General features: G+C 41.1%; 1 protein-coding gene across 1 annotated transcript in view; it reads left to right on the top strand.

The window, feature by feature from the left end:
- Positions 1–313: 313 nt before the first annotated feature.
- Positions 314–27887, top strand: part of Pth2r (parathyroid hormone 2 receptor) — a 106356-nt gene continuing 78782 nt past the window's right edge. Inside the window, exon 1 of the mRNA XM_012947738.2 lies at positions 314–455. Within this exon, the coding sequence (XP_012803192.2) occupies positions 381–455 (75 nt within the window). The 5' untranslated portion in view covers positions 314–380. The remainder of the gene's footprint in view (positions 456–27887) is intronic.

The raw sequence follows: 27887 nt of genomic DNA, 5'->3' as shown, positions 1-27887 counted from the left end.
GGATGGCGTCCGGGCGCAAGAGCCGGCGGAGCGGAGCAGCGACGTGAGCATCGAGGGGCGGGGGCCGGGGGGCGGCCGCGCACCGGGCTCGCCCGCCTCGGGGCTCCAGGGCTGCGGGGCTGCGTGACTCGGGAAAGAGGCGCGGTCTTCGGAGGGGCGCGGGGCCCTCCCCTCCCCGCCGGGTCGCACCCCGACCCTCCGGGAGCCGAGGCGCGCCACATTCGGAGTCCGAGCATCCCCGGCCGCCGCCGATCCCTGGGCTCCAGTCGCCCGCGCCGCGCCTCGCTGCCAGCTACAAGTTTGCCCGGCGCCGGCAAGTTGGAGGCTTCTCCCGGGCTCCGGGGAGAGGGATCCCGCGGCCGCCTCCGGACGGTCTGGCTATGACAGCGCCCGAGGCTTCACCCTCCGTCTGGGTATGGCTGATTCTCTGCAGCTGTATCCTGGTCCGAGCGCAGGTAAGAGCAGGGGGCCCCCACACTCCACCAAGGCGCGGGCCCCTGGCCGACCCCCGCCCCGGCTCGCGCGCGCACGCGGCGCAGCGCTGCGCTCTGCTCCGCGCCGCGGGAAGGATGCCGCTCCTCCTGCATCCCCACGTCCGCAAGCTGCGGCACCCTGGTGCCGGGATGCTGGAAGGAACTTTCTTCACCAGTGATTCCTTCCTTCCTTCCTTCCTTCCTTCCTTCCTTCCTTCCTTCCTTCCTTCCTTCCTTCCTTCCTTCCTTCCTTCCTTCCTTCCTTCCTTCCTTCCTTCCTTCCTTCCTTCCCTCCCTACGTACTTCCTTCCTTCTTTCGTTCTTTCTCTCTTTTTCCTTCCTTCTTCTTTCTCTTTCTCCCTCCATCACTCTTTCTTTCTTTTTTTTGTTTTTTTTTTTTTTGTTTTTTTCGAGGTAAGGTCTCACTCTGGCTCAGGCTGACCTGGAATTCACTCTGTAGTCTCAGGGTGGCCTCGAACTCTCGGCGATCCTCCTACCTCTGCCTCCCGAGTGCTGGGATTAAAGGCGTGCGCCACCACGCCCGGCTTTCCATCACTCTTTCTTTCTTTTCTTCCTTCCTTCCTTCCTTTCTTTCTTTCTTTCTTTCTTTCTCTCTTTCTTTCCCTCTTTCTCTTCCTTCCTTCCTTCCTCCCTCCCTCCCTCTTTCTTTCTTTTTTCTTTCTTTCTTTCTTTCTTTCTTTCTTTCTTTCTTTCTTTCTTTCTTTCTTTCTTTCTTTCTTTCTTTCTTCCCCCCCCCCTCTCTCCCTCTCTGTCTCTCCCTCCCTTCTTCTCTTTCTTTCTTTGTCTGCTGGCAATTCACCATCGCTTTGGGAACTTAAAACTTAGGAGCGATGTTTCTCCTGTCTGAAAGGGTGGATCTCTGTGATCCAGGATCCTGTCTCATGAAAGCAAAGGAACTAATCGGAATGCAAATGCCCTGTGAAATACCGGGCTTGGCGGCACTGTTAAGTCGCGGCGGTCGTTTTTCCGTTGCTGAGATCGCTTGGGCATTTTCTGGGCTGTCTTTTCACAACGGAGCCTCTTTAATGTGCAAGGCACAGCTCATCCTCCCTTTTTGGCGGGAGTCAAGCAAAGTGTGTTTACAGTCATTTTTATTATGTTTTATTTCTCCCAGGTGTTAGGGATTTGTGTGGTGGGTCTTCCTTCTACAGTTTTAACAGCCAATTAATTAAACCGGACTCACGATTTTTTCTCTCTACGGTTCAGTAGAGGGCGCACGCTGACTGTCAAAGTTCCAGTTTAAAAAAAAAAAATCTGAGAGGCGAAAGAACTAAAAGCACTGATTCATGTACGGATACTGTCTGAGCTTTTAGACGACCAGCTTAAGATTTAATTACTCTAAAGAAAAAAACAAAAACCTACCTGGCACAGCCATAACAATACACATTAAAGTTATAAGGGAATTGTAGGGAATTGGTGCCCTGTGAATACTGGGCTTTGGCTTAATGTGACTAGAATACCCGATGGAGACTTACTCTGTTAAAAAAAAAAAAAAAAAAGATTTGTGTGTCACACGTAGTTGACACACAAGTAAGATTAGCAACCAACACTTAAAAGTAGGGTCCCCTCTAGCTTGAAAAGAAATCCTTAAGTTATCAGAAGGAATATGAGTGTATGGGGAAAAGTTCCTAAGATTTGATGATAAATTTTCATTACCATCCTAGAACCCTAATGGTGTTTAGTGTACCCCTCACATTTCGGTATCATGATATAGTTAGATAATATGCTTAAAACTATGATCTTCTGGGCTGGAGAGATGGCTTAGGGGTTAAGCGCTTGCTTGTGAAGCCTAAGGACCCTGGTTCGAGGCTCGGTTCCCCAGGTCCCACGTTAGCCAGATGCACAAGGGGGTGCACGCGTCTGGAGTTCGTTTGCAGTGGCTGGAGGCCCTGGCGCACCATTTTCTTTCTCCCTCTATGTGTCTTTCTCTCTGTGTCTGTAGCTCTCAAATAAAAAATGAACAAAAAATATAAAAAAAAACTATGATCTTCTTGTGTAAGATCTATTTTAACCATTTCTTTCATCCCATGTTCTAGATTACTTTCCTCAGGAAATGAGATGTTATTTAGTACAATAAAGAAAAAAAAATCACAGTGAAATTCCGAGTAGAATATTCCCTTTTCTGTTAAGAAAACAATCAGAAAACTGCATACCTTTCTTAAAATAACTTTAAACCATGAGTTTCCATTCTTAGCATTATTGACCTTTTGGGTCATGTAATTCTTTGGGGCTTGTCTTATATGCTGTAGGATATTTATTTAGCAGCATCTCTGGACTGTGCCCACTAGAGGCCAGTGGCAGCCCCCTTGGCCCTCACTGTGACAATGACAAATATTGGGAGGCATTGCCAAATGTCTTCAAGTGTCAAAAATCCCTCCTGACTTTATATATAAAAATATATATGTATTATGTGTGTGTATATATATATGTATATATATATTTATATATATATATATATAAAATGTAGGACTTGTTTAAAGTGATGGTGTAATAGTATGTTACATTCTGAATCTTTTAAACTTTAAAGAAAATCTATAGATTAAAGCAATTTACCTTTACATTTTACACACTCTATGACCTTCAGTTTTCATCTTCAAAAGAGTCACATTGGACTAAAATGTCTTGACTTTGTAATCCTTGGCTTGTTACTTTAACTTATGGTCATTATATACTCTTAAATTTCACGAGTTAAATTGGAGAATTGAGAGAGATTAAGTACACATTTAATCCATGTATTAGCTGCTGATTCTGTAGTTTAAGTGCGAAAAAGTATGTATGGGGCTGGAGAGATAACTTAGCAGTTAAGGTGCTCATCTGTGAAGCCTAAGGACCCAGGCTTGATTCTCCAGAACCCACTTAACCAAGATGCGCAAGGTGGCGCATGCATCTGAAGTTTGTTGGCAGTGGCTACAGGCCCTGGTGCACCCATTCTTTCTCTTTCTCTCTCCCTTCCCCCTTTGCTCGTTCCTTCCCTCTCTCCCTCCCTCCTTACCTCCCTCCCTCTCTCCCTCCCTCTTTTCCTTCCTTCCTCTCTTTCATAAATAAATAAAGTTATATGTATGAAAAATAAGTCTGTTCCAATTTATTTTTGGAGTGCCTAGTGAATCATGAACATATTCCTAGCTATACATATATCCTAATAATTATATGCTTGTATTAATATATATGTGAAAGGATACCAAAGGGAAATCATCCAAGCAGAGTGGGCTGGTGTAGAATCCATCTCAATGGTCAATAGATATTGCATCATGTCACAGCATAGATGGCCGGGGCTCATCAACTCTTTGAAAGATCTGCGGTTTTGGTTGGGAAAGGAGCTCCCTTTGCCTTTACGCACAGCTGACAACACTGTATGTCATTACAGAGCCTGATTATCACATGGTGTTGAGGACCACTATGTAAGTAGTTCAGCATTTTCTTTACTGTGCCAGTCGGTCCTCTTGGCAGCAGACTTTGAGTGGGAGTTAGGGAGCAAGATTTTATTTTATTTTTTATGAGAGAGGATAATGCCTGTGGAAGATAAAAGGGCAAGGACCCAGGCTTGGGTAGATTTAGTTTCAGACCAGCAGGGTAATTGATTAGTTTTGGACAAACAGTGCAGAGTTCTGAAAAAATAAAATCCTCCATTGAAGGAGCCCTTGACATGAACAATGGCCAGGTCTGTCCCTGTGCTCAGACAAGCTGGAGGCCATCATCTGGCTGTGCTCTTTATAGACCAATGGGTAGTTTCTTCTTAAAGCACCATCGCTTTAGGGCTGTTGTACAAAATCATCAAGAAACATCCGTTCGGCTGGGCTTGAGAGTGAGGTAGTCCCTATGTGACTCAGGTAGTCACCTGTGACTCTGGACTCGGGATATGGGTTAGTGTGGTACATGATGTGTGCACTGAAAATTCAGTACAAAGGTTTATCATATTTGGAAATGCTACCAGCAGCTCATAATGCTGTGTGGAAATACACACACACACACACACACACACACACACACAAATAAAATATTTTATACACACACACATATTCCTGTATAGTAGTAGCAGTGAGCAGGTACCAATGGGCAGCTTTGGTTTGTAGTTCTTACTCATTTTTGTGAGTTGGACCACCAGTGCTGCCATGGATGTTCTGGTGCAGGGGAAGGGACAGCTGCCTGGGAACTTGGAAAGTTGCATTAAGATTCATCTTCTGGTAATACTCGACCACTCGACCTAACTGGGAACAAACCTGGATTCTTTTTTTTTTTTTTTTTTGGTTGTTCAAGGTAGGGTCTCGCTCTAGTCCAGGCTGACCTGGAATTCACTATGTAGTCTCAGTCTCAGGGTGGCCTTGAACTCACAGCGATCCTCTTACCACTGCCTCCTGAGTGCTGGAGTGCTGGGATTCCAGGCGTGCATCATCATGCCCAGCCTCTGGATGTTATTGCCCCTCCTTTGTGCAGTGAGAGAGTAACCTTCTACTATGAAGACTCAAGAGTTTACAGGAAAATCAACAATCTCTTACTCAGTGGCAAACAAGATAACATAAGCACTAAATTTCACAATAATGTGCTAAGCTTTTAATCCCATTGATCTCTCATAGTAACTTCCAAAGATAGGCCCTGTTATTTCTTCCATTTTTGCAAAGGAGGAAAATGGGCTGAGAGATGCTAGCGCATTCACCATAGTTTTCACTCTGGCTTCAGACTTCAGGGCTGCCCTTTCCTGCCATGCCTTGGCTGTGGAGACCAGGTGCAGTGTTTAGCTAAATTATGCACACACATGCCCTTCATCCCAGCCATACCCTCCTGTGGGATCTGTCCCACTGAATTTCTGATACAGGTCCCTCATGAGCATTGCAGCAGCTCTGTGCTGTTAGAGAAATGGGCATATTCTGAGTATTGCTAAGGGGATTAATTGCAGCAGCAATAAGCAAAGGGTTAGATGAATGTGAACCAACGTATGAAGTCATAAAAGCAGGCAAAGAAATAATAGGGAAAGGAAGAGATAATGATATCATACAAATAACATGCTCAAATTCATGGATGTGAAACAGTAATGCATATTGTGTAGAGTTGTTCAGATAAAAGACGTCTGTGCGCATCACATAGATGTACATGGGGCATGGAGAAGCAGGAGTGGCAGACAGGGATCAAAGAAGATGAGGTGGAAAGTGGAGCCAGTTGGCACTGTGTACTTGTGTCTGGTGTTGACTGGAAGTTGTGGTCTCAGATGGAACTACCAACAAGCCATCACTGGGAGAGAGAAGCATGAGGGCAGCCAGCGGACATGGGCAGCGTCTCCAAGGTCAGACAAGCCAGGAAGCTGTCCTTGGCAGAGTCGAGCTGAAATGTGACTGCTGCGATGCCTCTGCCATGCTTCTTCCCACAGTTCCATTGCGGCAAAAGACCGAGTGCTTGCTTTGTACTTTTCCTTTCCTGCGGACAGCCAGGGCTGTTTTCATGTGTCTCCTAGTTACAGTGAGACCTTGTGTCCCCAGTGGGCAGACTTCTCGGTGGCTACAGTAATTGTGGACAGTGTCTTCAGACCTGGTAGCCCAGAGTCACTGAGGTGGAGAGGGGCCAGGGTTGGCCTTTCCTTGGCACAGCACCGAGAGTAGAGGAGGACATCACATTTCCTCAGCACCTCTCCAGTGCTTTGTGAATAAACCTGGAACGTTATGGCCAACACCCACAGGTTTGCTTTGCTGGCCTGTCAGTGGCCTTCGTTGTTTTTATCACCTCTAGAACATGTGCCCACCCTTCTTCTCCCTCTCTCTTGCTTTTGCCTTTTCTCTGGGTTAGCATGTAGAATATTTGAGTGGCTGTATGGTTCTAAGCATCTCATTTAGTTTGAGCTTCATTTACCCCACAAATGGAGGCAACAGCCTCATTTACCCACAGAATGTGAGTCTTGAATTTGAACATGAAGCTATAAGGCTGCTGAGAATGAAAAGATCAGCTCTTTTTCTTGTAGTGTGCTAGTCAAGCTATTTTTAATTTAATTTAATTTTATTTATTTCTTTGATGGAGAAAGAGGCAGATACAGAGAGGGAGGGAGAGAGAGAGAGAGAGAGAATGGGCACACTGGGGCCTCTAGCCACTGTAAAGGAACTCCAGGTGCATGCGCCACCTTGTGCATCTGGCCTACTTAGGTCCTGGGGAATCAAACTTGGGTCCTTTGGCTTTAGAGGCAAGTGCCTTAACTGCTAAGCCATCTCTCCAGCTCTCAAGCTCCTTTTCACAAAATGATTATTGGACGGAGGTTATTTCTAGATGTGGCTGGAAGCTGCTGCAGGCTTTTCAGTGGGCGAGTGAGCATTTGCCAGTGGATTCCCTCCACTTGTAATGCTGCCTTTTTATTCCTCATGACTTCTTCAGAACCTATCTTCTTTCTGGTACCAGTTGGCCACCTTAATCATTTTACCAACAGCTGTTATAAAGCATGTATTGATAAGTGCTTGATGAATATCTCCTTCCTGCTTTCATTCTGAAGACAGAGTAGAGAATCAGGTAGCTGCAGCACTCTTGATTGTCACAGGTATGATCTTGTAGAAGTTGAAGTGCGAAGAAGTAGGTAGATTCAAGAGATACTTCCAAGGCACGTTCAAGAGAAAGGACAATGGTCTGGTAAAGGTTTGATGAGTTATGTTTCTAGGTAGCTGACTATGAGATATATACTAGATGGCTGGATATTGGATTATGCAGCTTAAAATGATTACAAAAATGAATTTAATGGCATCACTATATAGAGCATCCTAGAGTCTACATACGGAACTGATATTCACAATGAGGATATAATAGAAAGAAAAAGGTTGGCTAAGTTGTTTTAAAGGTGCATATAACTTTTTTTTTTTTTCCTCAGAAGATTCCTGCTGGCTTATAACTCACAGATAAAAGGATTACACAAGTCAGGCATGGTGGCACATGCCTTTAATTCCAGCACTTGGGAGGCAGAGGTAGGAGGATTGCTCTGAGTTCGAGGCCACTCTGAGAATGCAGAGTAAATTCCAGGTCAGCCTGGGCTATAGTGAGACCCTACCTAGGGGAAAAAAAAAAAGGGATTACACAAACTATTTGGAACTTCTTATGAAATACTTCTCCATAAACATTTGAGTAAGCTAATTTATATCTCCTTTATTCTCAGGAAAGAATCTTTAATCACACTGGGAACTTGGGAACTCAAGTCTTTAGTTGTAATTTTATTCCAGTTTTAATTTTAAAGGCCTCTCTTATCTGGGGCAGAGGTGTGTACTTGGGTCTATTGATGGGGCTGGACCTGCTTCTGTCAGAACTATGTTACAGAGGCAAGTACTGCTGGTGACCCATGTGTCTCTTAGAGTTTGTCATTTCCAGAGTTCTCTCCACTTCATAAAAGAGAAATAAATGGGCTAGGTTTCCAGTGTAGTCACTAGACTATTGGCAGATGGGATTTTATAGACTCTGGTGGGAGAAAAATTATGGCCTTTGATATTAGAACAGAAACTGGAGTCTGGGTCTCCTCCTTTCCACCTATCTTTAACATTTCAACTGTATTTAGTTTTTTAATTTGGAACCTGGGGATGACCTCGCGCTGAATTCATGTCATTGGCTTGTGGAGTACGATGAGGTCTCAGGAGAAGCATTTAGGTCCTGTTGTGGTTGTGTAAGTGGCCACTCTTCCCATTGTCGTCATCACAACTGTCATTTCCCTTATATTTTCTAATCAGCTGTTGCCAACATAGACAATCTGTACTGTTTATTAGAGATTGCTGTAGTCTTATCAAGTTGATTTCTAAATAGCGATTTTCTCTAATATCTGTCTTTTAAAATTTTTTTATTATTTTTATTTATTTTTGAGAGTGACAGACAGAGAAAGAGGCAGATAGAAAAAGAGAATGGGCATGCCGGGCCTCCAGCCATTGCAGACGAACTCCAGATGCATGTGCCCCCTTGTGCATCTGGCTAACGTGGGTCCTGGGGAATTGAGCCTCAAACCGGGGTCCTTAGGTTTCACAGGCAAGCGCTTAACTGCTAAGCCACCTCTCCAGCCCATCTGTCTTTTATTTCTTATCATTTGTCTTATGTTGCGTTAGCTAGAATCCTCAGTACAAGATTGAATAGGAGTACTTATCGTTGACATCTTATGTTTCTTATATTGATAGGATTGTTGGATTGTTTCTAATGATTTAAAATTAAGGATAATACCTATTCTAGTGGTCCATTTCCACATATTTACTTTGGGAAACAATGTGTTTGATTTTGACATTTTCATACGTGCATGTAAAGTACTTTGGTCTTGTTCAGACCCCCCTCCACATTGCTCTCTCTTGTCTCCCTCTGCCCTCCAACTTGTTCCCTTCCTGTCCCCTCATATCATTCTCCTACTTTCATGATAGTTACCCCCCTTAGATTCTGCATATTAGAGAAAACATGGTACCTGGCTTTCTGAGTCTGGATAATTGAATTCAATTCCATGATCTTAATTTCCATCCAGTTTTATGCAAACAACATGGTTTGACTCTTTATTGCCAAAAACTGCTCTACTCCCCCCCCCCCCCCCCGGTAGGGTCTTGTTTTAGTTCAGTCTGGCCTGGAATTCACTATGTAGTCTCAGGCTGGCCTCAAATTCAAGGCAATTCTCCTACCTTGCCTCCTGAGTGCTGGGATTAAAGGTGTGTGCCACCATGCCCGGCTGCTCTGCTTCTTATATACGTTGAATTTTCTTTATTTACTTGTCTGTGGATAGGCATCTAGGCTGATCCTGTGACTTGACTATTGGAAATAATGCTTCAGTAAACATGGATATCCAGGTAGCTCTAGTGTATATTGACTTTGATTTTCTTCAGGTATATAGGTGTGCTATGGCTGTATTGTATGGTAGTTCCACTTTTGGTTTTGTGAGGAACCTCCATACTAATTTCCACATTAATTTCCCATCAACAGTGTATAAGAGTTCCCTTTTCCACCTTATCTTGATCAGCTTTGGTGTTTTTTGTTTTCATGATGATAGCTTTTCTAATGGGGTAAGATACAATCTTTTAAAAAATATTTTGTGGGCTAGAGAGATGGCTTAGCGGTTAAGGCATTTGCCTGCAATGCCAAAGGATCCCAGATTGATTCTCCAGGACCCACGTAAGCCAGATGCACAAGGGGGTGCGTGTGTCTGGAGTTCGTTTGCAGTGGCTGAAGGCCCTGGTGCACCCATTCTCTCTCTCTCAAATAAATAAAAAAATTAAAAAATATTTTGTATTTCTACTGACAGCTTCCATAATTATAGACAATAAACCATAGTAATTCCCACATTCCCCCTTCTGACTCTACTCTCCATTGTATCCCCTCCCTTCTCAATCAGTCTCTCTTTTATTTTGATGACACCATCCTTTCTTCCTATTATGAGGGTCTTGTGTAGGTACTGTCAGGCACTGCAAGGTCATGGATATCCAGACCATTTTCTGTCTGGAAGAGTGCATCGTAAACCCTTCTTTGGGCTCTTACATTTTCTCTCTCTCTTTTATTAGTCATGCATATAGTGTGTATACAGCCATGATGGTACCATTGTGAGCCTTCTCTCTGTTGTCCCCCCCTCCTCTGCAGATTGTGGGGATGGGCTTCAGTTATGGGGGAAAGGCAATGTCTCTGTGCATAATGACCCAACTTATGGTTCTAACAATTTTTCTGCCCTCTCTTCTGTGAATTTCCCTGAGCCATGTTGGGCTCACTTTAGGTCTATTTCAATGACAGGATGTCTTGGGAGTCTCAGTGTCTCTGGATATCTGACTTGGTAAGAGTTGAGTATTCTCTGTGTCTATCTCCTTCATCCTTGTGCTGGTACCAGGTTCACCAAGAAAGCATCTCTTGCTCATTATCCCACTAACTCTATGGCTTCAGCTGGTGCCCTGGTGGGGTACGATGGGCTGAATCTGTCCTCAGGTTCTGCATCCATCTGAAAAAGAGAAGCAAATTCTCTGATGGAGAGTGAGGACAGTGCAAGATACATGGATACCCATTCTTATTTTAGAGAGAGTTTAATAGGTGTAGGCCCTCTTGTAGCCAACTATTGATGGGAGCTTGGTATTGGAGAGCAGGATTGTTTTTGGATATGGTTCTGACTTGTTCCCCAATTCCAGGTATGGGTTCTATTCTACTGAGCAGATCTGTTAGCCAAATCAAAAGCATTTGGTAACCTACCATGGCTGTGTGCCACTATTGCACTTGTGTGAGCATCACATCAGGCTGTTGAGTAGCTTAGACCATGAGTTGCTTAGACAGATGTTTGTCATCTTCTCCCAGTCACTCATGTAGCACCTTCTGGCACTAGACTAGCTAGCTGTCTGGGGATTGTCTCTCTTCCAGTTTCAAGCCAGGTCGCTCCATGTTCTGTCCCAACAATATATGGTGTCTCCTGCAGTAGTGTCTTACCATTAACCTTTGGTGGCTCATCAAGTACTCTGACAGAAATCTGTCTTTTTTTGGGAAATCTTGTAGGTCTCTCTCATCAACAGCTCGTTGTAGATGGTACCCACATGCTGGTACTGGGAGTTACAGGTAAATGCCAAGGGAGAAGAAGGAAGAAAAATATAGGTAATATGAAAGAGAAAGACAGAAAAGAGAGAGAGAGAAATAGGAGAAGATTGAGGATAGTCTTTATCATACTATCCCCAGACCCCTGTAAATCAGGTATTCTCTCTTAGCACCTGATGAAGGTTCAACTCTTTAGTATATCTTTCAGGATGTAGGATTTTATGGTACCATTTCCATTTGGGTCCAGTTTTTTGCCCCCCCACCCCACCTTTACCCTCCCCTCCCACCCCATCGTCCCTATTGTGCAGTCCTCTAGATGCTTATTAGGTATGTCAGCCTCGTGGGCAGATTCAGGTTAGGAGCCACAGATGAGGAGACCATGCGACGATTATCTTTCTGTGACCGGGTGAGTTCGTTGAGAATGATCTGTTCCAAGTTTGACCATTTTTCTTCAAATTTCATTGTGTCGTTTTTTTCTTACTGCTGTGCAGAATTCTATCATGTAGATATACCACTTCTTAGTTATCCATTAATCTAATGATGGACATCTGGGTTGATTCCATCTCTTGGCTATTATGTAAGGTACAATCTTAACACAGTTTTGATTTTCATTTCTTTTTAAAATATATATATATATATATATATATATATATATATATATATATATATATATTTTATTGCCAACTTCTATACTTACAGAAAACAAACCATGGTATTTCCCTCCCCTTCCCCACTTTTCCCTTCATACTTCTGCTCTCCATCATATCTTCTCCCTCTCTCCATTAGTCTGTCTTTTAATTTTTTTCTCAATTTTTATTAACATTTTCCATGATTATAAAAAGTATTTCATGGTAATACTCCCCCCCCCCTTTCCCCTTTGAAATTCCATTCTCCATCATATCCTCTCCCCATCTCAGTCAGTCTCTCTTTTATTTTGATGTCATGATCTTTTCCTCCTCTTATGATGGTCTTGTGTAGGTAGTGTCAGGCACTATGAGGTCATGGATATCCAGGCCAGTTTATGTCTGGAGGGAGCACGTTGTATGGAGTACTACCCTTCCTTTGGCTCTTACATTCATTCCGCCACCTCTTCCTCATTAGACCCTGAGCCTTGGAAGGTGTGATCGATGTTACTCAGTACTCCAGGCACTTCTTTCCAGCACTATAATACCTTCTGAGTCATCCCAAGCTGCCATCTGAAAAGAGAAGATTCTCTACCCAAAGTGAGAGCAGCATTAATATAAGGGTATAAATATTAAGAGAAGTGCTTACTGGGCAGTTTGATAAGCATAGTATATACATTTTTCCAGACATCAGCAGATGTTACACCCTTAGGGCTCAGGACTACCCCTGTTTTAAGTTTTCAGTATCAGGGATGTGTTCCCCCCCCACCACCCATGGAGCGGGCCTCCAGGCCAATTGGAGGGCAGTTGGTTTCCACCATTATAGACATGCCACTATTGCACCCTATGGCTCATTTGGGCTGGCTGGCCAATTATAAGGCTTGCAGTGTCCACTGCTGAGTATCTTCACTGGTGGTATCTCTTTCTCCCATTGAACTACATGTAGAATGGCTTCTTCCAGCTTTCTGTCAGCTGGTCTACATGGAGGAGGTTATCAGCTCAGTTCCCACAGGATTTCTCAGTGGCCTTGCAGCCCAAGTCTGTGGATTCTTCAGCAATAGGGTCTTACCATCTATTCCTGGTGGGAAACCAAGGGCCTTGTCAATGGCCTATAATGTTTTGGGGGCATCAGGGACCTCCCTGGCCAACAACTCACTGGAGGTATCCCATCCCTGGCACTGAAAATTTTCTAACAATGATCTATGGCTCCTGAGTGTTCCATTGTCCGAAACTAAGCCATCTCTCCAGCCCTTGACTTTTTTTTTCTTCCTTTTGTAGATTTTCCTTTCCTCTTGTTTCCATTAATGTAGAGCAACTTTTTTTTTTTTCCCCAAGGTAGAGTCTCACTCTAGCTCAGGCTGACCTGGAGTTCACTGTGTATTCTCAGGGTAGCCTTGAACTCACGGTGATCTTCCTACCTCTGTCTCCGAAGTGCTGGGATTAAAGGCATACGCCAACATGCCTGGCTGGAGCAACTTTTTAATTTGATGCAATCTGATATGTCCATTCTTGGTATGATTTCCTGAGGTTCTAGAGGAAAACACAGGAGACATAACAGGAAATGTAGGCATAGGAAATTGCTTTCTGAACAGAACTCCCATATCTTAGGAATTCACTATGTAGTCTTAGGCTGGCCTGGAACTCATGGTGGGTCTCCTACTTCTGCCTCCCAAATTCTGGGATTAAAGGCATGTGCCACCACTTCCAGAAAAACTAAAAGTTTTATAAAGAGTTTCCTTGAAATGTTTCTTCAATGATCCACTGTTCATTGAAAAGTATATTGTTCTGTATTAAGAGTGTTTATATATTTTTTGTCAGTTCCCTTGGTGTTGATTTCCAGTTTTATTCCATTACTATTTGATAAGACACAAGAAGTTTTTCTTTTTTTGTGTAAACACTTGCTTTATATTGTAAGATGTGATCTATTGTGGAGAATACCATGGGCTGTTGGGGAGAAGATGAATCCTTCGATTGTTGGATGGAATAATCTACTATTAAGGAAATTTTATCTATTTGTAGTTTAATCTGATGTTTCTTTGTTGATTTGTTTTTGGTCTGGATGACCCACCTATTAGTAAGTGTGCAGAATTGAAGAGATCCGCTGGTATTGTGCTGAGGCCTATCTGATCCATTATGCCCAGTCCAGTAGCATTTGTTTTGTGAAGTTAGTTGTGCCAATGCTCTGTGCGTCTGTGTTTATAACTGCAGTATTCCTCATGGACTTGTCCTTTATCAATGTCAAATGGCCTTCTTTTCTCTGCAGACCGATCGTTGTGCTGTGCTCTGTCAGATGGAAGCACAGGCACACCTGCTTGCTTTCCGATTCTGTTTACTTGGACCATTTTTGTTTTCCATGTTTTCTCTTTCAGTCAGTGTTATTGTCAGTGAGGAGCATTTCTGGCATACAACAAATAGTTGAGGCTTAAAAAAAAAAAACAAACTCAGCCTCTATCTGTGTTTTTAATTTGGGAAGCACCATTCACACTCAGAGATATTTGGAAGTGATGTACTAATTCCTGAAATTTTATTTATTTATGTATTTATTTATTTATTTATATGTAAGTACAAATGTGCATATGTGTTCATCTGTGAGAGAGTGTGGGAGCATACATGGCATGGTGTCCATGTAAAGACCAGAGAAAGGCTTTCTGGTCCATTCTCACCATCCCACCTCATTTTCAGGCAAGGTTTTTTTTTTTTTTTTTTTTTCTTCATTTTGCTCTACAGTTGTCCTTTTGCTGTGTTGGCCAAGAGCTTCCAGTAAATTCTCCTGTTTCTCTTTCCTACTTCACTATCAGGATACAAGGATTCCAGAAACCTGCCTTGGTCTTTTACTTTTATGGGGGCTCTGAGGATTAAACTGGGTACTTGGGTTTGAGTGACAACTGCTTTATCCACTGAACCACCAGCTTCACAGCCCCCCTCCCCCCCCCCCTCGCCTGCCCTCACCCCCTGCCCCTCCCCCATACCCCTTTTCCTCTTTCATCCTTTCCTAATCCTTATTTGCTTATCTAACATTTTTAGTGAGTTCTGTTCTTTCCTGGATTCTTATGAGTATTTTAAACCATTCTTTTCTGCTCTAGTTTTTTTCTTTTTTCTTTTTTTTAGCTAGGCATGATGGCACACGCCTTTATTTCTTTATTTTTTGTTGTTTATTTTTATTTATTTATTTGAGAGCAATAGACAGAGAAAGAAAGAGGCAGAGAGAGAGAGAATGGGTGCGCCAGGGCCTCCAGCCACTGCAAACAAACTCCAGACACATGCGCCCCCTTGGGTATCTGGCTAACTAGGGCCCTGGGGAATTGAGCCTTGAACCGGGGTCCTTAGGCTTCACAGGCAAGCGCTTAACCACTAAACCATCTCTCCAGCCCATCTGCTCTAGTTTTTTATTAGGTGTAATATCCTTACTAATTCTGTTTACATTAAATATTAGGTTAATGTGAATGTTTTAAATTTCAACATGCACTATTTTTATTTTAAAATCATAAGTTATTTATTGATTTATTTATTTTTGGTTTTGCAAGGTAGGGTCTCACTCTAGTCCAGGCTGATCTGAAATCCACTGTGTAGTCATCAGGGTGGTCTCAAACTCACAGCAGTCCTCCTACCTCTGTCTCCTGAATGTTGGGATTAAAGGCATGTACCACCACACAGGGCTAAAGTCATAAGAGTTAAAAAAATTTTTTTTTTGCTTATTTGCAAGGAGAGAGATGGAGGGGAGGGAGAAAGAGAGAAAGAGAAGAAGAAGAGGAAGGAGGAGGAGAAGGAGAAGAGAGAATAGGCACTCCAGGGCTTCTTGCTGCTGCAAACAAATTCCAGAGGAATGTGCCGCTTTTTTGTGCATCTTTTTTTTCCTGGGTACTGACAAATTGAACCTAGGCCATTAGGCTTTGCAAGCAAGCACATCCAACCACTGAGCAATCTCTCCAGCCCTTAAATTCATAAGTTCTTTAAAGAAAGGACATGTTCTCTATACTGCATTTCTGACCTAGATATTGGGATGCCTGTGGCATGAAATGATTGTTAGTCATCTTCCCATGGCCTGTGGTACCCAAAAGATGCTCATATTCACTGCATACTGGTAACTATTTGCATAATCATAGATTAAAAGTTGTTACATACTGCTACTTGAATTAAAAAGTAAGTAAAACACTTAATCTATAAATGTAGATTAGAAGAAGTTAAAACATTCAGCAAACAGCCATAAAACTTGTTTAATACTTTCTGGCAAAATATGTAGGTGGTAAGATTGGATTCGCGTATGTGTATAAAGGTCCAAAGTAAGCTTCTACCTGTCTGTTATGAAACCATTTACATCAGATTGCAAATTGGCTGTCATTTCCTAAATGAGAACAATTTATCCTACTTAGATAATGAGACAACCTCTGTTTTATTTGAGATTTTAAAAATTGTTTTAAAACAGTTTTTCTTCCCCCCACCCCCTCTGAAAGCAAGGATTACTTAGCAGTACATTTAAAGTAATTTTGTAGGCATGAGCGAAGTCTAAGCTTGCATATCCTCCTGCCGACACTGCTAGGAACAAGTTTTTAGGAATGCACCCATGCATGTAATTGGCAATGAAGTGAAATTTCTGTCAACATACATTGTGCTGTCTGATTTCCTAGGTGGATAGGATGCATAACGTTACATCCAAATCTCCTGGTACTCATTCTAGCAAAACTTCAGCTCGGTTTTCCTGTTGATTGAGCCCTAGAGTTCTCTAGAAGCTGGAACTTCCTTGGGAAGAATCATAGGGCTTTCCCGAGTCCTTAAATACGTCTTGTAAAATTAAGTCGTAGAGCATACTGTTCCCCACCATGTTAGTAGTATACTGGTAATGACATATTGTTCCCAACTCTGTTATTTTTACCACTCATGGAAATCATGCTTAAAGCATGTAAGAACCATATCATCATGCTTCCTGACCTCTCTAAGGGCCAGGTGCACGGCTTGAATTTCTTTGTGTATCTGTCTCCTGACATACGATCTGTAGTGTCTTTTCCATATTAGTGTCAACAAATACTTGAAGGAATATGGTTCCCATTCTCTGCTGCTACAGCACTACAGTGAGTGTTGAATAAAGAAATGGTAAATCAAAACCTTTTAAAATAAAAATGTAGATCACCAGTAATTGACATTTTTTTCTTCCCTAGGTCTTCTCAGTTTCAGTTCAATAAGAATTTCATTAAGCTACTAAATTTAATGTTCACTGGGCAGGCTTTTAGAGTGACTGGCACATGGGCCAATCCTGAATTAGCTCCCATTCTGATGGAGGAGACAGACTGTCAACAATGCAAAGATGAATTCTTTGCTTCCATTCTGGACTTCCATCTCCCTTCTTGCAGTCATAGGAAATTTTCTTTTCCTTACATATATTGTCTTTTCTTTTATTCTCTTTTTATACAATGCAAATTACAGTTCTTCAGCCAAAGAAGGGTAAGTCTGACTGATTTCTGAAGGCTTTTTATAATCATTATTTTCAGTTTTTCCTCCTCTATTATGTTTATTCTAAATAGATTTTGACAGTGACATGAGTATAGGTTTTCTAATAGTAATAATAGGCCATGCTTATGCAGTGTTTTCCATATAAAAAGCTAGTTAACCACTCTATCCACATTACTTTCTGTAATCTCCACAAAAACTTTGTGTGGATAGTGAATGGTCATTTTGATTACCTCTCCTCCATCCTCCCATTCCTCATTGAATAATTGTTAAGTAAAAAGGACACATGGCGGAGTAAGGATACACATAAAAAAGTGCGTAATCATGCCGGGCGTGGTGGCGCATGCCTTTAATCCCAGCACTCGGGAGGCAGAGGTAAGAGGATTGCCATGAGTTCGAGGCCACCCTGAGACTCTATAGTGAATTCCAGGTCAGCCTGGGCTAGAGTGAGACCCTACCTCGAAAAACAAAACAAAACAAAAAAAAGTGCATAATCAAAAATTTCAGGGCTGGAGAGATGGCTTAGTGGTTAAATGCTTGCCTGTGAAGCCTAAGGACCCCAGTTCGAGACTCAATTCCCCAGGACCCACGTTAGCTAGATGCACAAGGGGGCACACGTTTCTGGAGTTTGTTTGCAGTGGCTGGAGGCCCTGGTACGCCCATTCTCTCCCTCTCTCTCTCTCTCTCTCTCTCTCTCTCTCTCTGTGTACCTCTTTCTCTCTCTGTCTGTCACTATCAAATAAATAAATAAAAATAAAAACAAAAAAATTAAAAAAAAAAACCTCAGCCCTCATTGGCTTGGGGTTCTCTTGTTCTCTGGAAGCCTGTTCCACTTGTGCATCCAGCTATAGGTGCTAAGAAATTTCATTTTCTTTAGTTAAGTGTGTAATTGATACACTTTTCCATATACAACAAAATAAGGTTTGTTCTTTGCTTAGATCCTGGAAAACAAAGAGTAACTAACCTAACCAAACTAGAAACAACAATTCAACTCAGCAACTACTTGGAGGCCTTTTATCCTTCAGACACTGTATAATGACTGAAAATGCCAACACAGTATGACCACGTCTCCAAAATGATCATGTTCAGCGTTTTTAGAAATGCTTCTAAATTTGAGTCAATCAATATGTGAAGCCAACTTTAGAAGAAATCTTTTTATTATTTATGTATTTATTTATTTGGAAGCAGAGAGGCATCGAAGAGAGACACAGAGAAAGAATGGGCAAACCAAGGCCTCCAGCAACTGCAAACGAATTCCGGATACACTTAGTGCTTCTGGCTTTATGTGGGTACTGGGGAGTTGAACCCAGGTTGTCAGGCTTTGCAGGCAAGTGCCATAACCACTGAGTTATCTCTCCAGCCCTGAAACAAACTTGTAATGATGGTTCCTGTGTGTGTGTGTGGGGGGGGGGGGGTCAGGAGTCAGCCTAACTATTCTGAACCTTCTTTCTACCTCTTGTGTTTCTCCTCCCTGTCCCTGTTCAAAACTTGGGGGACCCAGATTACACTTGTCTCATGCAATATTGTCAAATGTAACTGACTTTTTTTTCTTTCACTTGGATTTCACTTTGCTTTCTGTAACACTGCATAACTTTTATTGTTTTCAAAGCCTTTGGCTGTTCTTAGAACTATCGATTAAATTGCTCACACATCTTTCCTCTCCTCAGTTGTTTTCCATTCTTCCTCAAATAAGAATCATTTCTCTTTGGCTCTTCCCTTTCATTCATGAAGGTAGCTGTGGCCAGATGGATAGCCATGTCATTTTACATCAGAAAGGCGGACAACTATGGTTTAGCTTGAGGGCTCACCTTCCCTTTGTAAATCCACAGAAAGTTATTTAATTTACAATGCCCACAGCAGTTTTCTTTTGTGCTTTTAATCTATGTGCATAGTTGTTGCTGTTGAAGAATACACAGAGTTTCTATGGCCCAAACACACAAATGTAGGGTTTGCTGACAATATTATTAATGGCGATTTAATCTCATTTTGCTCACAATTGGCCTTCTCACTGCTGATGGATATCAGCCATGTTACTTTTCCTAGTCTCTCAAAGGCTAGGCAAGCCTGAGGGTCACAGCTGTGCTATATGACAGATGTGTTGCCTCAGGGGTAGCACTGGTTACAAATAGGTAGGACACTGGCCACTGCTGCTGTTACCTACTCATCTGTAGTTTGGCCTGGAGCCTGATTTTCTATAATCTCAAATTCTAGCTGCCAACTGCCTGAAGGAACTGATCTTCTTGACCATTTGTTATGTTTGCAACCTGGGTGACACTGTTGGGATACTGATACGTGCCGTCTGCTTTCATTTCCAAATGAAATGAGCTCCAGGATAGAACAGTGCCTCTAACTAACTGTCTCGAGTAACAGGGAGTGCAGTGTGAGACAGGAGAGGTCTGGCTTGCAGTCCATGCCTTCCTATAGGAACACTCATTTTATTACTGTGTGACTCTCATCTCATTCCTATATAAGCAGTAAAAGATTTTGTGATCTAACTTAGATTTTTTTTTTCAGGTTGTCAATATACACTTAGCTTTAAAAGAATATATATATATGTGTATAAACTGGGGCTCCAGACATAAATTTCCTACCTTCCCACTCAGTCTTTGTGTGTCAATCCTTGCCTACCACCTTGTTTGTTACGGGGTTTCTTGTTTGCTGCCCTGTACGCCGGGCTAGCTGGCTTGTGAGCTTTCTGGGATTCTCTAGTCTCTACTTCTCTTCTCACTGTAGGAGTTCTGGGACTATAGACACATGCTACCTACCATGCAAAGTTTAATGTGGGTTCTGGGGATCTGAACTTAGGTCCTCCTACTTCTATGGCAAGAATTGTACTCACTGTGTATCTCCATCTCCAAGTTTAGTATTGTTTCTGAAAAATGCTTTTTTTTCTTTTTGTCCCCTTTGGCAGGGTCTCACTAGATAGTCCAGGCTAGCCTTGAATTCAGGGTAAACCTTGTGTCTTAACCTTCTGCCTACTGGCACAACAGGTGTTTTAACCTGCACTTCTCTGATGGCTATTGAGCTTGAACATTTTTTCATATGTTTAGTGAACATTTGTGTAGAATCCTTAGAGAACTATCTATTCATTTCATTAGACTATTTATAATTATTGAGTTTGAGTTCTTTGTATATTATAGATATCAATCCTCTGTCAGATGTATACCTAGCAGAGAGTTCCCATTCTATAGGCTGTCTCCCTACTCAGTCGTTTTTGTAAAGAAGCCTCTAATTTCATGAAACCACATTAGTTAGTTGCTGGTATTGTTTCCTGGGTGACATGAATGCTATTCAGAAAGACCTTGCTGATATCTTGAAGTATTTTCCCTACCTTTTCCTCTAAAAGTGTCAGTTTTAGGTCTCACAGTAAGTCTTTGATTCATTTGCAGTTGGTTTTTGTACTGAGCCAGTGGTAAGGAACTGGTTTCATTCTTGTACATGTGCATATCCAATTTTTCCAGCACCATTTGTTGAAGAAGAGAATTTTTTCCCTCCAATGTACATTTTGTCAAAAATCAGGTGGTTGTAGCTATGTGGGTCTGAGATCCGAGCCTTCTATTCTTTTGATCTCCATGTGTGCTGCTGTGTCAGCACCCTGGTGCTTTTGTCCTATCACCTGAAAGCAGGCATGTGAGATCTACAGCATTATTCGTTTTGCTCAGGATGTCTTTGGCTATGGGGGGTATTTTGTGCTTCCATATGCATTTTAAGATTTTCTTTATATTTCCATGAAGAATGACATGAGATTTTGATGGGGATTGCATTGCTTTTGGTAGTTTAGCCACTTCCACAATGTTGATTCTTCTAAAACATGACCATGGATAGTCTTTCTTTTTTTTAAAGTCTTTTTTTTTTAATTTTTTTATTTGAAAGCGACAGACACAGAGAGAAAGACAGATAGAGGGAGAGAGAGAGAATGGGCGCGCCAGGGCTTCCAGTCTCTGCAAATGAACTCCAGACGCGTGCGCCCCCTTGTGCATCTGGCTAACGTGGGACCTGGGGAACCGAGCCTCGAACCGAGGTCCTTAGGCTTCACAGGCAAGCGCTTAACCGCTAAGCCATCTCTCCAGCCCTAGTCTTTCTATATTCTAATGTCTTTCTCAATTTCTATCTTCAGTGTATTAAGGTGTTTTTTATTTTATTTTATTTTTTTTGTAGAGAGTCTTTTGTTGTCTGGATTAGGCTTATTCAAAGTTATTTTATTTCTTTTGAGGCAGTTGTGACTGGGATTATTTTCCTTTCCTTTTCAGCACATTTGTTGTTTGCATATAGAATGGCTACTGAAATTTGTATGTTCATTTTACATCGTGCCACTTTGTGGCACTGCTAAAATGTCACCCCCAGTTTTAATATTTATCTGTGATAATGTAGTAAGGATTCATTTTATATAATCATAAGAATTTTTTTTTTTGCTATATCCTGGAATGGAGTACTAGGATGTACATAGAAAAGGAGACAGAGGAAATTGATATGCCAAAGACTATATCCAGACTATAGATAGATATTTTCTCTCTTAAATGTAATATAGACTGTTTTAAAATAAGTGTTAAGGACAAGAAATAGCTTTATTTATTTGACAAATTTGAGATGTATTATTTTCCAATAAGGTTGTTCATAAAATACAAGTATTCATTGAGTTGGAAGTACTACTGTTCATGTTAGAAATCTATGGTCTGATAGGAATAGAGACAGAATAAGCTACATAAAATGAGAGGAGTTTAGTAAACAGTAAATCCAGGAGTAACAACATAGGTCAGTCATACCTTAATGGGAGAAAGAGGCCAAATATTACGAAAACAGATCAGCATTATGTCTCACTGCCAAACCAGTAAAATCTGTCCCAACTTTCTGTTAACACAAATACTTTATGCACAGGTTAAGTTTTATTTATTTAATGGATTTGATAAATATTTTATGGGAAAGTCATGAGAATTTATTAAAATGTCTTAAAGCTACAAGAAGCTCAATGCTGTGATCAGTATTGAAACTAAAATTAGAAAAAAGTACAACAGTATCCTTCTATCTAAAACACCCCTTTAGCAAGCATAATAAGGTGTCCTTAGTCTAGTAACAGTTTAAAGACAAGATAGCTGGGAATGAATACAAGAATTATGCAGGGCCTCTATGAGGGAAAGAGGTTCTAAGAGAAGTATTAAATAGACAGGAAATATCCTTACAGAAAGAAGACAGGAAATTTCTCATTTTTAGAACCCTATAAACTGTGAGATACTGCATATTATGTGATTTATTTTGCCTCCAAATTTCTAGTTTTTTATGTTTTGTTTTTTTCAAGGTAGGGTTTCACTCTAGCCCAGGCTAATCTGGAATTCACTAAGTAGTCTCAGGGTAGCCTTGAACTCATAGTGATCCTCCTACCTCTGCCTCCTAAATGCTGAGATTAAAAGTGTGTGCCACCATGCATGGCTGCCTTCAAATTTTTTTTTTTAAAAATGTTTGTTTCCATGTGAGTGTGTGCACATGCACGTGTGTGTACACGTGTACCAGGGCCTCTTGCCCTTGCTACTGTAAATTAATGTCAGGCATTTATTTCACTTTTTGTATTTGGCTTACATCAATAGCTTGGAAATTAAACTCCAGGCCAGTAGGCTTTACAAACAAGTGACTTTAAAACCACTGAGCCATCTTCCCAGCTCTTCCCTCCCTCAGTCTTTGAATCTTTGACAAATAATTTTATTATATTTAACCTTAGTTTAGCACAGATTAATTGACTGTAGTTTACTTAGTTTAAATGTAGTTGTTTCTCTTATTTGTAGTCATGAAACTAAACAAGTTCATCAAAAACTTTTTCATATGAATTTCAAAAGAAGCTTATTTTAAGAGGATCATAGTCATTCACCTGCAACATAAATAATCCAAGTATACTGAATTCCTCTTACTCAGTTTCTCCTAGTGGTAACATCTTTCATAAGTACAGTGTATTATCAGAGCAGGAAGTTGACACTGAGGTAATCTGCCTATTCAACCCACATGTCACAGGCTTTCTGTGCACTCATTTGTATGAGTCCACTTAGTTTTCATCAGACTTACCACATGTGCGGTTGCTTATGAGCATTACCACAGCCAAGATACAGAACCATTCAGCCACATGGATCACTTGTTTTATCCCATTATAACCATAACCTGTTCCTCCCCCAATACCTCGCAACCACTAATCTATTCTGCCTCTCTATAATAATTATATGACTCTTAGAAGAATTAACCACACTTTGTCTCTAGGTGGTAATTGTACCTCCACAAATAGCTGCAGTAAATTCATATGTAGTTAGACTGAAAGGGATGAGTAATTGTTTTGAAGGATGACAGCTCAATGTGATCACATTTCTACTGTCATTTAACTGTTAGTAAGCCACCCTATAAATATATTTTTCTTAAATAATTTTAGGGTTTTTGTATTAACAAGATCATGGGAGTTTTTATTATAATGAAATGTAAAATAAAAACTGGTCTTCAGATTTAGTTCTGAGTTAGATGTCTTTTTGTGAAAGGATTAAGAATTTGAGAAGCCTTGATACATTTCTTGTATTATTTTTTGGTGGATTTGAGTATGTTTGTGTGTGTTTGTTGTACATACTTATGCTATATATTTGTCTTGTTTTGCTTATTTTTGTTGAGTTAAAAATAAAAAAATATCATGGAGATAATTTCATGGTGGTTATTTAACTAGAAGTAGATGATACAAACATATCGGTCTCAAAGCTATCAGTTTATTACAATAGATTACTTTTCCGTGTTTAATTCAATGTTATAAACAATAATTTGTCTTGAGAGAGAGAGAGAAGTGGCCATGGGCCTCAGCCACTGACATTGAACTCCAGATGCTTGCACCACCTACTGGGCATGCTCAGCCCTGTACTTGTCTCGCCTTTATGCAGCTGGCTAACGTGGGATCTGCAGAGGAGAACATAGGTCTTTAGACTTCGCAGGCAATTATCTTACTCACCAAGCCATCTCTCCAGCCTCAAAATAAGTTTTTTAAAAATATTCTATTTATTTGTAAGCAGAGAGAGAGAGAGAGAGAGACAGACAGACAGACAGATGGAAAGTGAGTGGGCGTGCCAGGGCCTCCAGTTGCTGCTAATGAGCTCCAGGTACTTGCGTGACTTTGTGTGTCTGGCTTTATGTGGACACTGGGGAATTGAACTCAGGTCATTAGGCTTTGTAGGCAATGGCCTTAACTGCTCAGCTGTATCTCCAGCCCTGGCAATTTAAAACCTTTAAATAATTAAAATATTTTCACTGTCAACTTTATTTCAAAATGTGAAAGCTTCAGTTATACTCAAAGGAATTATATTCTTATTATTTATTTATTTGAGAGAGATATGCAGATAGAGAAAGAGAATGTGTTTCAGGGCTTCCAGCCATGCAAATGAACTCCAGATGCATGTGGCACCTTGCATGTCTGGCTTTACGTGGGTACTGAGGAATCAAACTTGGGTCCTTAGGTTTTGTAAGGAAGCACCTTAAAGACTGAGCTGTCTGTCCATTTCAGGACTATTCTTTTCTTAAAAACACTGCTTTAAGTTTTAAGGTTTATTTCCCTAAGGCAGCCTAGCCTGTATTGTACTTAGATAAATTTTACAAGCTAGTTTTCTGCTGCTTCTCATTTTAAACTTTAACTATGTTTCTGATGATAAGGAATAGTGCAAAAATACTCTAGTTCAACAAAGAGTTATGATCACAAGGTAATTTTTATCCACTCTACAGTGTTTCAGAATTACCAGTTGATTTTAAAACACAAAGTAGATCTAGATGTTAATGGTGGCTAATCTGGTCTGTTTCTTATAGCAAACTGTTGTTCATGCAACATCTGTGCTCAAAAGGGCAGGCACAGGATTTCCTACAATGAGCCGCCTTGTAAAGAGTTCTTTTTGTACAAATTAATTTATGCCACATTTAATTTAGTGTGTATAATCTCAAAACTGAGGTATTACTCCAATTTATAAAAACCACCTGCATAACTTTTACCAAGTTTTAAAATACAAAGTTTTCTCTCTAAAGTGGTTCATGGCTTGCCTACATCTAAGATTCTAAAACAATTGAGCATATTAGGCATATTATTAAAGGTTTTCAGACCATTACCTGATTTGTACATCTACTTTTGTGGTCTTTATTCAGCAGTATATATGCTATATGCACCAAATTTTATTTTAGAAGTTTCCATATAATTGTCGTAGAAACCAAAGTTTGAAAACAAATAACATTTAAACACAGCAAGGTATTCAATTACAACTGAAACTTTAATTATTCTTTACAGGACTCAATAAAATCTGAAAATGAACTATGCTATAGATTTATCTCATGCAAAGATCTTTATGTTATCTCTGGAAATGAATGGCTTTTAAAACACATTTTGCTGTTTTATACTATTATGACAACTTGTGTACTGCAACATAGTCTATTTTGAGGAAATTTTATGACTTTTTTCATGCAAAAATATACACAAATTAGTTCTGGTGATATGGAAAGCTTTTCATAGTATTAAGCATTCATCTGGGGCAAATGCACAAGGAAACCTTCCTCAAATTTTGTGACTTGAGAAGCAACTAAAAAAACCCATATGAGGTAAATAAAAACTAAACCAAAATAAAAAGGGGGGAGAAGAAAAAGGTAGGAGGGTAATAAAAAACACAGGCTGCAGAGTAAACCAGTGTCTGCGGCTAAACCAGGCTTTGTTGTCATGTGCAATGCACATTAACACTTGCGATTGCGCTTTGATGAGCTACTAGGTTTATTATCAGCCCCCTGAAGGTGAATCAAGCTTGCATGCGTCCACATACAGCACCACAACCACACTCTCGTACACAGTCACTCCAGGACTAGGAGCCTGCTTCATGAGTGAAGAGCCCTAGATTGGCCTGGGCTCATTTTGCTTGACTTATATGGGCATTCTCTTTTATGCATACGAGGCTGGAGGATGACAATTCTTCACTTTCCCTCAGTTGAGATCAAGTCAGTGTTCTTTCTCAGGCACTGAAGATCTGTGACCTGTATTAAGTAAGCATTCATGCCAAGTCTTCCTTACATTTGGCCACTCATTCTCACTCGCATCCACACACAACCTTGACCTCACTTGGGCATTTTCTGTGATTCCATATGGAATCTTCACATTTTTCTCTCCCAGGTTAATACAGCAGCAGATTCCATGAGCCAAGATTGATGAATAAAATCTCTCTCTCTCTCTATATATATATACATATACATACATACATACATATATATGTATGTATGTATGTATATGTGTATGTATAATCTCTCTTTCTATATATATATATATATACATACATACATATACATATATATGTATATGTGTATGTATGTATATGTATATTTATATGTATGTAGATATATCAGTGTTGAATTCTACCTAACTTCCACAACATCTCTCTCTAACTGGAGCCCTTCCGTTGGTACATTTGCAGATGAAGTGAAGCCATCTGTTCCACCTTGATTTGCCTCTGGAACAAGGCTAGGCTCTTCATCAGTCTCATCTGCTGAGAAGAGCTGATCAAGGATCTCATAGGCCAGTTTGTAGACGTCTTCATTTTCATGATACTGAAGTTGCTCAGTTTTCTGCAGCCCCCCACATTCTTCTAGACCCATTTAATAAGTTACCTAGTCCATCGAGTGCTATTTGCACAACTTGTGCATCTTTTACAGTCAGCAAGTTGCAAAAAAGGTGGGATAACATTTTTTTGAATAAGGTAGGCCACTTGCTCTTTCTTTCCACTAATTGTTAAGTTACTTATGGCACAGGCAGCTTCTTTCTGGGTGCCAAAGTCCCCCTTGTCCAAAAGGCGTATTATCATTGGTACAAGGCTGGCATCAATTGCCGCTTGAACCTTCTGCTGGTTTCCTGCGGTGCTGTTCCAGAGGAAGCACACTGCTTCTTTGTTAATTTTCTCTTTGGGATGTGTCAGGAGTGCGGGAAGTATGAAAGAGCATCACAGTTTAAAACTACCTGTGTTTGCTCATCGGTGCCAATAACAATGTTGCCCACAGCTCGAAGTGCAGCAATCTGAACGCTAACTTCCTGGTGGCTGAGTAGAGAAACCAAATGAGGACCGATTGCACAGTCGATTACCATCTGTATCTGTTCACTGTAAGGCAAGAAAGGGCCCAGACTGTGTGATGAATTAAAATACAAAGAGCTGGAAGAATTTCCTGAATGGTCTCCACTGGCGGCGGTGGGTCTTTGTGGCGACATAAGTTGACTATAACCCAAGTAACGTTTCGTAGGAATGTTATGGGAATAGATGGACTTATGAATGAAAGTAAAGGTTTTACCACTCCAAGACTTATGACATAATCTCGACACGGAGGCCCATCACCTATGATGTTTCCCAATGCCCAAACTGCTCGCTCACACACGTTCTGCTGGGGTGAATGGAGAAGCCTCGGGAAAAGTGGCACGGCTCGGGCTGAACCTCAGCTTGTGTTTGTTCAGAGGTTCCAGACGCAATGTTGGTCAAAACCCACGCAGCTTCAAACTGTAAAGGACTGTTGTCTCTTTCAAGACAACGGACTAAAACAGGCAATGTTCCAGACTTTATCAAGTCATCAATTGGTGGATTTCCATCACCGGACAGAAGCTTCCTAGCAGCTTGCACTGCCCTTAATTGAACTCTCCGGTTATCACTGGAAGCATTTTGAGCAACAGCTTCTAGAGAGGCATTTCGCACTGGATCGTGGCCCCCTGTCTCAGCGTCTTCACAGTTACCTTCTGGTGGTAGTTCCCTCCTCTTTAAGAGGTGCTCATCTCTTTTATTCTTCCTTAATTCAACCACAACTTCATTTCGCCGTCTTCCCACCGTCTCCAAGTCGCGGGCATTGCTCTTGC

The sequence above is a fragment of the Jaculus jaculus genome, chromosome 4 (assembly GCF_020740685.1).
Source record: "Jaculus jaculus isolate mJacJac1 chromosome 4, mJacJac1.mat.Y.cur, whole genome shotgun sequence".
NCBI classification, from domain to species: Eukaryota; Metazoa; Chordata; class Mammalia; order Rodentia; family Dipodidae; genus Jaculus; species Jaculus jaculus.
This window is presented reverse-complemented; position numbering and strand designations above follow the sequence as displayed.